The sequence below is a fragment of the Pimephales promelas genome, chromosome 17 (genome assembly GCF_988280905.1).
Source record: "Pimephales promelas chromosome 17, fPimPro1.hap1.1, whole genome shotgun sequence".
NCBI classification, from domain to species: Eukaryota; Metazoa; Chordata; class Actinopteri; order Cypriniformes; family Leuciscidae; genus Pimephales; species Pimephales promelas.
The window spans coordinates 15,319,638-15,333,947 of NC_142785.1; the positions used below are offsets into that span (position 1 = coordinate 15,319,638).

A 14,310-nucleotide genomic window follows, 5' to 3' on the forward strand; every position below is an offset into this window, starting at 1 on the left:
ATTTACTCACCCTCATGTTGTTCCAAACCTCTATTTGTTTATTTGTTCTGTTGGAAGAACAAATATTTGGAAGAATGTTTTAATCAAACAGATCTCATTCCCCATTGACTACCATAGTATGTGTTTTTTCCTATGGTAGTCAATGGGGAATGAGATCTGTTTGATTAAAACATTCTTCCAAATATTTTCAGCAGAACAAATAAACACACAGAGGTTTGGAACAACATGAGGGTGAGTAAATGAAGAAAGCATTTTTATTTTTGGGTGAACTAACCCTTTAACACAGCCGGAACACTATAACCAATCAGCATCCAGGTCTAGAATGAACCACTTTGTTACAAAACATTCCAATAATGCTTTGTGTTTTCATTTGAAGAAACTCTGCCTGTTCAGCATCAGGCTCGTGTGAAAATGTCACAGTTGACAGTTGTTGCTGTGTGACTGCAACTAACCTGCATCTTCCCGCCTGTCTCTCTCTCTCTCTTCAGAGTCTCTGTCGATGGGGCTGAAGGCCTGGATGGCCGAGGGACACTTGGGTTCTCAGAGAAGAGTGTGTGTGTGTGGCAATCGCACCCCTACCCCCTCGGGCTGGTCTCTCCCGCTACTGTGGAACTGGAAGCTGCATAAATGAGTCCAGAGCCAGAGCAGCACCTCTAGTGTTCACCACTCTCACACGTGGCTCAGAGACTCGTGCAGTGGCCCGGGTCACGGAAAGGGTTCGCTCAGTTCAGCAGCCTGTGTCAGAAGAAGGCAGTTTCTCCTTCTATTCTTGTCCTACTTCAACAGTACTGTAAGTGATAAATGCGTTTATATGCATTTCATTTTCTTTAGTGGTTTTGCACATTACTATTATTTCGAATATTAACATCCCTGTTTTGGGTTGCTGAAATGCAGCATCACGCTATACAGGTTTTTTTTATTAGTCGACTTGTGAATCTTACGAGTCCAGAGCAAATGCACAAGATTTTCCGAAGGATGCGAGGCAGATTTGTTCTGCGTGTTTTAGCAGCTAATTGAATTTGATGGCTTTCATTGCACATGTCTTGTACCTGTAGACAACACTGCACAATGTTGAGTGGTGCCTTTCTATACACAGCCACAACTCTATTTACAGTATTAGAAAAAAAAGCCACTTCAAATGTTACTTTTATTTTAAGATTTCTAGATTTTAGATTTTCTTTTTGCACACTGTTTTGTAGTAAATCTCCCCCCTCACAGCTGCAGTGCAATTAAAAAATATATAATTCTTGCATTTACAGCAAACTCACAATATTAAATGGTTCCTTTGAGTGAAATCCCATATGACCTCTGTAATAAATATATTTTATTATCGAATGCCAATTTCCTTTTTGTGTTAACTATAATTTTGCTGTAATATATTAATGTGATTTCTAGCAGTTGAATCCCCTGCTTAACTTTCTTGGTGGTTGAAAATAACTTTTTTATCTTTAAGGGGTTCATTTTCTTTCTTGAAGTCTTCATAACTAATTGCATGTTATATAGCCCAGGCTGGCTGTACATATGAGAGTACATAATTATAAAATCTGCATTAATTTATTTTTAAGGGCATAAATGCTCTTCCAGTTTGTTCATACTGTATGAATGTATAATGTTTGTATTTTTATAATTTAATTTAAATGTCTAGAATTGTCTTGACATTTTAAGAGAAGGTAGGCACCATTAAGTATTTTATTTGTGTGGTACACTACAGCAGTGTCTCATGTGTTTTCAATGTATATTTACAATTACTTTGTTTTGAATGTTTTAATCTTCATTGCGTGACAATGCTGTTATTTTATTGCATTGATAGTTAATCTGTCTCTTTGGAGTTTGAAACACATTGAACTTTCTAGGACTGTATGGTCAATATTGTGATGTTAACATTGGGTTATTTGTTTACTTGAAACCACTGAATCAACTGCTTTTATCAATAAATAGTGTTGAAAAAAACATTTTTTGTTGAAACGGTTACTGCTACATCAGTGCTAAATTATGTCAACAAAAAAGACCAAAGATTGTATCTTAAAGCATTTATTTTACACACATCGATAGAAAACAGCTTTTCCTAACTTGCATTCATGTTTCCTGCGGTGTGTGTTGTAATGTAAAGTCTAGACTCATTTGCTCGCTCTCAGTTTGAAGAGCAGCGTCAATCTGCGATTTCAGGTCTGCATCGAAAAACGCTTGACCGATTGTGAAATATTCCTGTAACACAAAATTAAAGACAAATTCAGAAAATTGTTTAATAAATGAATGAAGCATTGTTAGATGGAAAAAGACCTTTTTCTTTGTGGGAGGCCCTGCGACAGGCGGGTTGAAGGTCATGTCTTTAACACTGTAGTCTTCAAACAGCTGCACTGGAGTCCTGCACACAGCACAAATAACTTGAAAATGTTCATATTCATCTGGAAACATGAAATCTGAAGCCTGTGGTCGGTACCTTCTGCTGAGCTCCATGCTGAGCGCACCTGAACCTTCACTAGGAGCGCCTTTCATGAGATGAGCAGCAAACTTCCTCACCACGGGGTGATAGTGTCTCTAGAATGACAACAAAGAAATCCACATTTAAATCTTCTTCATCCAACAACTGTCTCGTTTGACCTTTTTTTCCCCTCAGCTTTAATATAAGACTGCATGCTATTTTTATTTATGATTAATTTAAATTATTAACTTTCCAGCATTTTCCCAAAACTTGCATAGGCCCCAGAATATATTGACTTTATCATCTGAAATGTGCAGCAAAACACACATTTGAATGACAGAGCTTTCAATTTTGCTCTAAATAAATATGTTTATGCTTTGCTTTCATAATGCGTGTTGGGAACTAAAACTTTTTTTGTGCTGATAATATTTTGTACACGTTTCGTTTGATTTACCAGTATTTTACATTGTTTAAATATGAAACAAAATGTGTGACACACTGATGTGACTTTTCCTCTCAATGTAATTTCAACCTGGAGCAACTTAATTTTTGGGAAAATACATTAATCTGAAATCTACTGGCAATTTAAAATAAATAAACGAAGGAAAAGATAACTGAATTTCCCACTCTGTTTTAATCTGACTGTCAGTATTAACCCCAGGAATGAGTGAATGAACATTTGCTTCACCTTCAGTAAGTGAAGCTCCCACAGTCCTGTGTTCTGGGGGTTGCAGTATTCAGGCACATCCAGCTCTGGGAGATACACACCACTGCCCTGCATTTCATTATCCAGCAGGATGTCACACTTAGGGAAGGTCTACACAAACACAAGAGACACACAATTCATACATTCAACTTAAGTCACAAGCGCAAAAGGCCTCATTTAGCTGAATTGAAGGCTCACATGCATCAGCGTCCTATTGGCTGCCAGGATTCCCACGCAGGAGTCGGGCAGCACGTGCAGGCCGAGTGTGCTCAGTCTCTTCACGAAGGCCTGTGCCCTCAGCAGATTGACCTGCTTCCTGCGTTTGGTCAGCATCACGTCCAGACACTGCAGCACGATCGAGGTGTCATCGTTCGCACCTCCTGCAATCAATCCGAGACAACCGCTGTGTTTGTCAATTAAACTTGTGGAATATTGCATAGAACATCTGAGAATAAAGCAGCGTTTCCATTCCATGTGTTCAAGAGAGCAGAAACCTGGTGCAAAGTATCATAAATAAACAACGCTGGTCCTCCTTAGATGCCACCTACACATGTTGTGTAGGGAGATCATTTAATGACTAGGGAAGTGATTAAAGGGATAGTTTACTCCAAAATTTTTTAAATCTGTCATTACTCACTAGAGCCCGACCGATAAAGCATTTTGAAGGCCGATACAAATATTTTTGGGTTTTAAAATCCGATATATCGGCCGATATTCATATATATATTTTTTTTTTTTCAGAAACGCGCAACAAAACATTAACAGATTTCCCTAACATTAGTTATTTGTAGTTATTGATGTGGTTTAACTAAAATAATATGATAATGCATTTTAAAAAGAAACTTGTTTCTTTTATTGTTAGAACAGACTGATGATAGTGGCATCAGCTAGTCTATGATGAGTCATAATTTAGCAATGGATAACGTCATACTGCAAATTGTTAAAACATACATTTTCAGTATAACAGGCCAAGGAGAGATGATGCGTCTCATTGCTATAACTGTCACGCGCTATTAAAGAAATACTTCAGTCACATTGTCAAGTTAAAAGGACAGTCACTCAACTACACTGTAACAACGTAACGTTACTATTACTAGCTAATTTCGCTTCACTCTTGGCTTATTTAACAGCAGCAAAAATGGACATGATAGTCACAAATTTTGTCATGCCTATTTGAGTTTAGAGAACTGATGGGGATGTTCTTTTAATTGTTCAAACAATGTATTGTGACCAACTCAATGAGTGTTGCCAACAGGGACGGTGTAGAGTGCCCTCTGGTGGACAAACTATACAACTCCAACACTCATGACATGGTTCAAGCGTGTTTCGTCCGTTTTTATTTTATTTCTTAAAATATTCATTTATCGGCCATTATAACCGCCGATACCGATAGTTTGGAAAATGCCTAATTTCAGCCGATAATATCGGCCTACCGATATATCGGTCTGGCTCTATTACTCACCCTCATGTCATTTCAAACCTGTAAGACTTTAGTTTATCTTTGGAACAAAAATGAAGAGTGTTCTGTCCCTACATTGACAGCTACACAATAAGCTCATGAACAGATTGTAAAACTAATCCATATGAATTGATCGGTTTAGTCCAGATTTTTGTAAGGATACACGATCACTTATAATGAACAGATTGAATTTAGGATGTTGTAAATACAGTCCTGCCGGACCAGATCAGGGGTAAAGGATACAGAAAGGATCTTTTTCATAATGATTAGTCTAGTTATCCAATCATATGTTCCTTTGAGGCAAACTCATGAGAGTTTTTTGTAGCGAACCCATGAGTATATTAGATAACTGTGTTTCCAAATAAATCCACATCATCTGAAAACAGTCTCTCAAAACAAGGGATCAGAAATGCTAGTCAACTAGCTTGACTTTTTTTTGTTAAGTAAATAGTGTGTTCAATAATAATCTATCTAATGGATCTCTCAACAAAAAAAAAAAAACAAGGGAATTGTGCATTTACAAATTCAAAATAAACATTTGATAGCGTGAGTGACAGGATTGTGTCTCACCTGCGTGCAGCGTCAGCAGGGTTTTGTATAAGTGGCTGTAGAATTTCAGAGGGTCGATGTTGAGGACGTCACCTGTTGGAAACAGAGACGTGTTTTAGCTCAGAAAGAGCAGGATGTTCCTGAAACAAGAGGCTGAACTGACCTTGTCCTGAGAGGATGTGGAAGGATGTGAGAATGCAATGAAGGCTCTCACGATACGACAGATCCTGGGTGAAGGAAAACACAGAGACGTTAGTGCATTCAATTTTACCCAGATAAATCATGAAGCCGATGCTCCTGGTTGAAACACTTACACCCGAAGTGATGAGGCCGAAGAGCACCGCCAACAAATCATCAAAGAACTCCAAGTTTATAAGATGAGCAAACCTTCAGGAAACAGTTTGAACCATGTTACTCACGTTAACAAAAACACAGAAAAACTGACCGGAGCGCTTTATACAACGCTATAATAACACTTACTTCGCAAGACCTTCTAAAACAGAGGACAGTAAGATGGACTTCTGAGCTTTCTTCAGTATTCTGAAGTAGATGAGGAACACAATGTTCAGCGTCTCTGTGTGCTGGAATCAAAGAGAGATGATGACATTATATATGACACATTAAAAGGAAGTGTTCAACACTAATGGCACTCACCAGTTTAATTTTCTTGTCCTTGCTCTCCGTCGCCTCGGCTTCAAGAAGCTCTTTCTGCAGCTTCTCCTCTGCTTTTTTCCACTGTAGAGGACAAGAAGATTGAGGATCACAGAAAAAAAAAAACAGATACATAGGTAGATATACAGCTTTTCCAGCGGCTTCGCTTTAGGACGTTTATTTTCACTCCATAAACATTTCAGAAAATTCTTCAAAAAATAAAGAATTCAGTTACAAACCTACCAACTTTTAAAGATTACCATACAAAACTATTGATTAAATGTATAAAAAATAATTAAGTTTATTATACAATATTTCAAAAGTTTGGAGTCAGTAAGATTCTTTGTAAGAAACTAAAGCTTTTATTCAGAAAGTATGATTTAAATGGCAGTTAAAGACATTAAAAATGTTACAAAAGATTTATAGTTTCAACTTCCAAATAAAGGATGTTGAGGTGTATAGAGTGCCGAAATTATGACGTCAATTTGTAGGACAACTCGATCGAAAATCTATGCATTTTCCCCATAGACTTTCGGAAAATCGCAAAAAATACGATCTGTGTTCAACAATGAGTTGTGACCCTTACACGTTTTGTCTAATCAAGATAATCTTTACAAGTTAATCCAAAATTAATACATTTTGAAGCCTATATAAAGTTTTCAAAAACACAAGCAGACACAGTAAAGTAAAAAAAACAAAAAAACAAAAAAAAACAAGCAGGTTATAACGGGTGTGTTTTATGTCATAGATCAAAACGTGAAAATATTGAGAGGCTTTGTTCACCACAGACCTTATTTCAGGCAATTTAGCAAAAATACCATAGACTTTTAAGCGAGGGAACCGGCAGTGCTAAAATGATAACTAACTTTGGCCTACAAAGTGACGCCATAACTTCGGAACTCTATTCAGCAAAGAATCTGGTTTCACTTTTTTCCCAGCAGCAGTAAAACTGTTTTCAATATTGATAATATTTTATTATTTTAGCAAATAATCATATTAGAATGATTTCTGAAGGATCATGTGATCACATTTTAAAATATATTCAAATATATTTCAATCAGTAAAGCTATTTCACAATTATACTGTTTTTATTGTATTTCTGATCAAGTAAATGCAGTCTTGGTGAGCAGAAGAGACTTCCTTCAAAAACATTTGAATCTTACAGAACTGGTGTGTCGTTTTTAAAATGAACCAGTGTCCAGTGAAGAAACACTGATCTAAACCATTGCTCAACTTCAAATCATGACATTAAATTGAAAACATTCGGCTCAGTTCTGACCTTGCGCTGCATCCTGGACAGGCTTGTCTTCCTCTCTTTGAACAACATGAACTTCTTTTTGGGTGCAGTGTCTTCCGTATCTTTCTTCATGTCCACTTCTTTTATCCTCAGACAGAGGAGACACTTCAGCACCTGAGTATGTATAACACACACACACACACACACACACCTTAATGACAACAAGCCATTCAAAACATGTCATATCCACATCACATCCTAAAGGGAAAGTCCACACAAAAGATATTTTGAAGAATGTTGGCAACCAGTTTCGGTTCACATTGACTTCCATTTAATGGAGAAAAAATATGACCACGTTCTTTCATTTCAAACCAAAAACGGTTTACAATTTTTATCATCCCATCATTTACTCGCCCTCAAGCAATCTTAGGTGTATACGACTTTCAACAACAACAACAAAAAAAACATGACAAAAAGCACATCCATCCATCATAAAAGTAATCCACACGGCTCCAGGGGTTAATAAAGGCCTTCTGAAGCAAAGTGATGCGTTTTTGTAAGAAATATCCATATTTATAACGTTCTAAACTATAATCATTGGGTTTCAGTAATAGGCATACGTGATTCAAGTTATGGTGGAAGTATCTGACCTCTGACCCGACGCATGACGTATTAAAGAAGAGCAAAACATCGCTCACAAATTGGAAGATTAAAATGGGTGGATGCGTTTTTTGGGCTTCAAAATGTACCATTGGGGTGGTACCATTCACCCCCATTATAAAAATGGGAAGATTCCGAATATTTCTTAACACTCCAATTGTGTTCAGCTGAAAGAAGAAAGTCATACACACCTAGGATGGCTTTAACGGTGAGTCAATTGTGAAATGATTTTAATGTTTGGGTGAACGAACCCTTTAATAAATTGTCCATTATGATAATTCAATGTAAGAACTTGTATAGAGGAAACAATGTTCAGTATGATGACTGCACCTCTGGCTTGACGTTGTAGTTCCTGCTCTTGACCATGCCTGAGATGACCTTCACCATTGCTAAAGAGGCCTGGCCCAGTTTATCCTGTTTCAGCAGTTTCCTGACCGCTTCGCAACACATCTCAGACACCTGAACGCAAAATCACATCATCACATTACTACAGCCCACATGCAAACCTCCGAAGCTGAGCGTTTCCAGCAGACTGACCGTCCTGATGGGGTCGTTCATCAAAGGCACCACCATGACTATGATGTTGTTGTGGAAATTGAAGTGCGGCAGGGCTACCAGCAGATCACAGATGCACCTGATGGCCACCTCAGCGAGACCTTTATAAGACTCAAGAGACACGGCTTGACTCCTCTTCTGCTTCTTCTGCTTCCAGTCTGAAACAGCATCAGATCAGTCAGACGGGACAGTGAGAATGGATGGATGAGAAGGTAGAAGCACAGATCACTTGATCTACCTTTGATTGTCTGTTCCAGATCCTCCAGGTAAAACTTGTACTGGCTCACGAGACCCTCCTCGAACTCTCTCAGCTGCTGCGTCTCTTTTTTCACCTGGAGAACAGACATGCTTCAGTGGGGCATGTAAGATACTGAAATCCAGTCATTTAATCATTTCATTGTCTCTGGGGTCCAATTATCCACTTCTTAAACCAAGATGATTCGTTCTAATGAGCATTTTTAACTTTAAATGACCCTCAGAGGTAAACAGGTCAGTTTTTGTTGCTGTACCTTATGTATATATTAATACCCGTTTCTCAGATTGAACATTTTATACCTTCAAATATTAATATAAAGCTAAAAACACCACAATATTTGGCAGATTTACTTATATTTCATTCTAATCATTAGCATCTATCCTGCTTTCTCATCCATGGTATCAAATTTATTTGAGTCATATCAAATTTGGGACCCATTTTAAGACTATATTGTGAAATATATCACCTACAACAGGGTAACTGGCAACTGCATGTTGAAAACAGGTTTTATTCAATATATACATATGTAATGATGACATTGGTTTAAAAAACAATATATTAATACATAGGGCCTCTAAAATTAAGACCTCTTAAAATGATCATTTTAAGACCTTCAATTTTATCAAACCAAATTAAAGAAGGGAACCCAGTCCTCACTACCTGCCCAATAAGTATGAAAGTTGGGCCAGTAATGTGACAATGTATTCATATGTCTGCCATCACACACTTGAGCATTTCCAAAAAAAGTCACTCTTGCAGCTCAGTTGCAAGAAATGCTAGTAGGAAACCGAATTGTCTCCTTTTAAAGGAAGGCGAGGCACTGTACCTTGGTGGCTTTCTCCTCTTCCGTCAGTGGTCGGATTCGATATGCTGGCACAATGTCCTTAAACACCTCCATGAGGGAGACCATGACCAACTTTCTGACAGTGACGGCGACGCACGGGTCCGTCTCCATTAGCATGGCCCTCAACTCCTTCAGCTTCTTGATCTGAAACGTCATGACACACCTCAGAACAATCCAGATCACATGCAGAAGTTCAGCGTGAAGGACAGTCTTACGTTCACATGAGGATCTGCGAGGATAGCCGAGGACACGCTGGCGATGTGCAGCTTCTTCTCCATCAGTCTCTGAGATCGTAGCTTCAGCTGCTCCTTAGGAGTGAGGGATGGACCTCTCTCTGGTTCCTCCTCTGATGTAGTTCAACAAAAGCAGCAAAAATTTGCACTGAATCCTCAAAAAAATAAATAATGCATACATGGTTTTTGAAAGAACTCTCTTCTGCTCAATAAGGCTGAATTTGATTGATCAAAAACACAGTAAAAACGGCAATTTTGTGAAATATTACAAATTAAAATAACCGTTTTCTATTTTAATATTTGTTCAAATGTGATTTATTCCAGTGGTGCAAAGCTGAATTTCAGCATAATTTCTCCACTCTTCAGAAATCATTCTAATATGCTGATTTGATGCTCAAGAAACATTTCTCATTATCAATAGTGGTTGACCGACAGTGATTTTTTTTTTGATGGCCAATTTATATAATATCACACTATTTAACTTAAAGGAGTAGTTCACTTTTAAAAAAACTTTTACTGATAATTTACTCACCCCCATGTCATCCAAGATGTCCAGGTCTTTCTTTCTTCAGTTGAAAAGAAATTAAGGTTTTTGATGAAAACATTCCAGGATTTTCTCCATATAATGGACTTCATTGGGAACCAAACAGTTCAAGGTCCAAATGAGGGTTTCAGTGGAGATTCAAAGGGCGACGCCAGACGATGAATAAGTGTCTTATCTAGGACCCTTCGAGTCACGACTCGAAAAAAGATTTGTTCATTTTGATGAACGAGTTTGAGAGTCACGAACGCTCATCACAGAACAGAGCAAGGCGAGCATTTGTGCTGATAAAACTTAAACTTTTTTATTTATTTTTGAAACGACCGATCGTTTCACTAGATAAGACCCTTATTCATCGTCTGATGTCGCTTAAAGCTGCACTGAAACTCTCATTTGGACCTTGAACCATTTGGTTCCCATTGAAGTTCAATATATGGAGAAAATCCTGGAATGTTTTCATCAAAAACCTTAATTTCTTTTCGACTGAAGAAAGAAAGACATGGACATCTTGGATGACATGGGGGTGAGCAAATTATCAGCAAAAGTTCTTTTTTTTTTAAGTGAACTACTTTAAAAACACTATAGCAGATAGTAAAAACACATAACAATTGCTGAAATGAAATTGTATTATACTATTTTGTTCAAAAAGAACATTTACTTGAAATAGATAACCTTTGTAACACTATCAAATTATAAACTATTTCATGAATCCTTGATTAAAGGTACAATATGCAGGATTTTTGGCCACCAGGGGTCGCTGACCTCTTACAATAACAAAGGCGTATATTAATGACGTATATTCTGTCAAGAATATGACTTGACTCTGTCAAGTCGAAGTTAATTATGGACGTGGAGCTCTCGGCATCTCGAAAGATGTTGATCTTCGTTTTAGTCCTCTTTTTGTCTCAAAGTCTGTTTGCCATGGTCCATAATATTTGAACAAAACAACAACAACGCGAGCATCCTTCTAGGCATAACGCGCATTACCGACATTACCCAGTTGTCAACGTCTGTCGCCATGGTTACTGTAGTAGTACGAGTTCAAACCTGGCAGGAACCAGGATAACGAGGATATGACGCCATTGACTGGCTGCTCATACGTCCCGTTTCCTTGGTTAAAATCACGATTTGCTCACGATTTACAAATAGTAGGAAACATTTTGGAATATTGTAAGTAATCAACTAAAAAAAAATATATATATAACATTGGCCTAGTGGTTTTAGGATATTTTACTGCAAAAATCCTGCATATTGTACCTTTAATAAAAGTATGCATTTCTTTAATAATAAAAAAAAGTTAAAGTATGGTTTTCCCAAAGTCCCAAACTGCATTCATGAGTTGATGAAAAACTATTAATTTCTTAAAATGACAAATTTAATGAAAATAAATCATTTAAAAATAAAACACTTACTAAAAGATAAAATATATTATTAGTTTTTGCCTGCATGTCATGTGAGCATTAAGCAACATTAGAGAACTTGTGAACATGCAATTGTGTTGTTAAATTACAGAAATATTAATAATATCTCAGAGAATACATATGTATTTTTTTATATGAAATATTTTGCATCAAAAAGGTTTTTGTGGGAAGTTTTTTTTTCTTCTAAAACAAGACATGACAACAAAAACTACTACACTGCGCTATTCCAACCTAACCCTTGAGAAGAAAGAAATGAGAAATGCACACTAACCCATCTCTAACTCCTCCTGGTCCTTCGGTTCTTCCTCCGCCTTAGGCACAACTAGAGGACACAATCAAACAGCACAGTTCATCACTACACATCCTCTCCAGCACGCCAGCATTTCCTGAGGAGTCACGAGTGGACACACACCGGGCTTCTCCATGGACTGAGGGATCAGGCCGCTCTTGTCTTTGATGGGCAGCAGGTGAATGAGTTCCTTCTCCTGCTGCTGCTGCTGCATCTTCCTGGGCATCTTCTCATACTTCTCCACCGGCTGCTCGGACTTCCGCTTTTTGGCATGAACTGGAGCACTACAAGTTTTCAAAAAAGAAAAAGAGCAGGAGAGAAGATGATCACAACAGACACTGTGTTCTTAGTCTATGAAGAAAGAAACATCAGAAGATTTGATGTTTTAAAGACCTTGATGAGATGTCTCGAGTCAGAAAGGAAGCTTTGTGTGCCATGGCTTTGATCTGCTCGAGGTCCTCCTCATCCATCATGTCAGTGGGCAGAGACTCCAGGAACTCCTCCTCCTCTTCTTCATCCTCTGGTGTCATACATCATCATTACAACACTGAGCAGGAGTTAATGGAAATCATCAGAAAGCAGTGTCGTGTTTCACCTGGTCTCTTCTTGTAGCGCTCCAGGGGTTTGAGGGTCTGATGGGAAACATCAGTGATGGCCTGCCGAAGTTTACGCTGCTCTTTGCGCTGCTTCTTAGCTGAGCTCTGTTGCTTAAACTGTCGATTCTTCTGTTTGTTTTCTAGCTTCAGATTGCTGGTTTTCAGCAACTTTCTGAAGCTAGGCCTCTTTTTCTTGTTCTTTTTGGAAGCCTTGTGTGAAAGATGCATTAAAGCACAGTTAAATAATGCATGCTGGTGTACGTTAAAATTAACATTAGACACAAGTTGTTTATACATATAACAGATGAAACTAAACAGAATTCACAGGCTGACTTGTGTAGTAAAATATTCCAAAAAAGAGTTTTGACTTACATAGCGTATTACAATATAATGGCAAGGTTAACCAGTCATGCATTGACTATTGAATATCTACAAATCAGATATGATGCAGAAAAAAAAAAACAGCGATGAAGGGTTAAACTCTAAACATCAAGAGTGTAAAACAGACACATATGGACTGGTGTGACTAAAACAGAGTACCAAATAAAGAGTTTAGAAACATTACTATTTTAATGTTCTTGAAATCAAGCCAGCATTTATTTAATCAAATACAGAAAATTTTGATATATTAATAAAATTATAAATAATTCTATTTTATTATACTTTAAAAAATATATTTATTCCTGTGATGCAAAGCTTAATTTTCATCAGCCATTTCTCCAGTCATCAATGTCACATGATCCTTCAGAAATCATAATAATATGATGATTTATTATAAATGTTGGGAAAAGTTGAGCTGCTAAATATTTTAATTTTTTTTTTTTTTTGATACTTTTAAAAGATTTTATCGGAGGTTCCAATATATGTATGTGTGTGTATATATATATATATATATATATATATATATATCAAAAGAATCCTGAAAAAAACTATCACAGATTGACAAAAAATATTAAGCAGCACAACCGTTTCCAACATAAATCAAAATCATATTAGCATGATTTCTGAAGGATCACACTGGATGACGCTGTAGAGTATCTTAAAATACAAAGCCATTCTTTTAAATTGTAATAATATTTCACATCACAACATTACTGTTTTAACTGTATTTTTGATCAAATAAATGCAGACATGATGGACATAAGAGACTTCTTTCAAAAACATTAAAAATAGAAATGTTTGACTTTTGACCGGTAACGTTACTGTATCTGTATGAGTGTGTGTGTGTGTATGATACAGTATGGGGTTGAGAGCAGTAACTTATACTGTATATGATCTGATACACCAGGTGTTTAGTACAACACGATAGAGTAGTAAAACTAATATATTAAGTATGATGAAAAGTGTCGTTTGATATGATCCTGTAGGGACTACCCTGATACAGTATACGATACAGTAGACGTTAGGTTAGTATTGCATATAGTTTTCACTAGAATAATATTTGATAAACAAGGGGTGTTTAATCTAAAACGTCACTCTTACACGCTGAATTGAATGTAACGTAAACTAACGCGTTTCACTGAAGCTCAGCAATATTACGAACAGCAGCGTGTGTTTTTAAACTCAATAGCGCGTTAGTTAGTGTTACAATTACAAAATAACTTACCGGGCCCATTTTGACGAGTGATTCGCCTCAACTATCAATGACGTTTCAAATGTGGTAAACCAGTTTAAGTTAATCCAGAAAAGAATTCATGTATCCACTCTTTACACATGCACCACGTGGACCGGAAGTAAACCAAGGGAGATCTTCAATGAATGCAGGCACAAACGTCACGCTGCCTTCGAGCGCCACCTGGTGATGTGGGTGAACGGATACGATGTGAACACGCGTTAATTTTTTTACAGTCTATTGTTTATAGATGTTATTTTCTTGCTTTAATAGATGCTT

General features: G+C 37.2%; 2 protein-coding genes across 6 annotated transcripts in view; one reads left to right on the forward strand and one right to left on the reverse strand.

The window, feature by feature from the left end:
* Positions 1 to 2,166, forward strand: part of plce1 (phospholipase C, epsilon 1) — a 133,285-nt gene extending 131,119 nt beyond the window's left edge. For all 5 annotated transcript variants that reach the window (XM_089121970.1, XM_089121971.1, XM_089121972.1 and 2 more), the window contains one exon: positions 489 to 2,166. The gene's annotated coding sequence lies outside the window, so the exon portion shown is untranslated. The remainder of the gene's footprint in view (positions 1 to 488) is intronic.
* On the reverse strand, positions 2,016 to 14,183 carry noc3l (NOC3-like DNA replication regulator). The gene is made up of 21 exons (XM_039648407.2): positions 14,026 to 14,183; positions 12,419 to 12,629; positions 12,217 to 12,343; positions 11,947 to 12,107; positions 11,806 to 11,856; positions 9,555 to 9,685; positions 9,322 to 9,483; positions 8,478 to 8,571; positions 8,222 to 8,397; positions 8,015 to 8,143; positions 7,067 to 7,198; positions 5,791 to 5,871; positions 5,617 to 5,717; positions 5,451 to 5,523; positions 5,300 to 5,363; positions 5,158 to 5,229; positions 3,327 to 3,508; positions 3,111 to 3,239; positions 2,441 to 2,538; positions 2,281 to 2,365; positions 2,016 to 2,205 (listed from the first exon to the last, which is right to left on the reverse strand). The coding sequence occupies exons 1-21, from the start codon at positions 14,032 to 14,034 to the stop codon at positions 2,077 to 2,079; spliced, it is 2,397 nt and encodes a 798-aa protein (XP_039504341.2). The 5' UTR covers positions 14,035 to 14,183; the 3' UTR covers positions 2,016 to 2,076.
* Between the last annotated feature and the right edge of the window lie 127 nt (positions 14,184 to 14,310).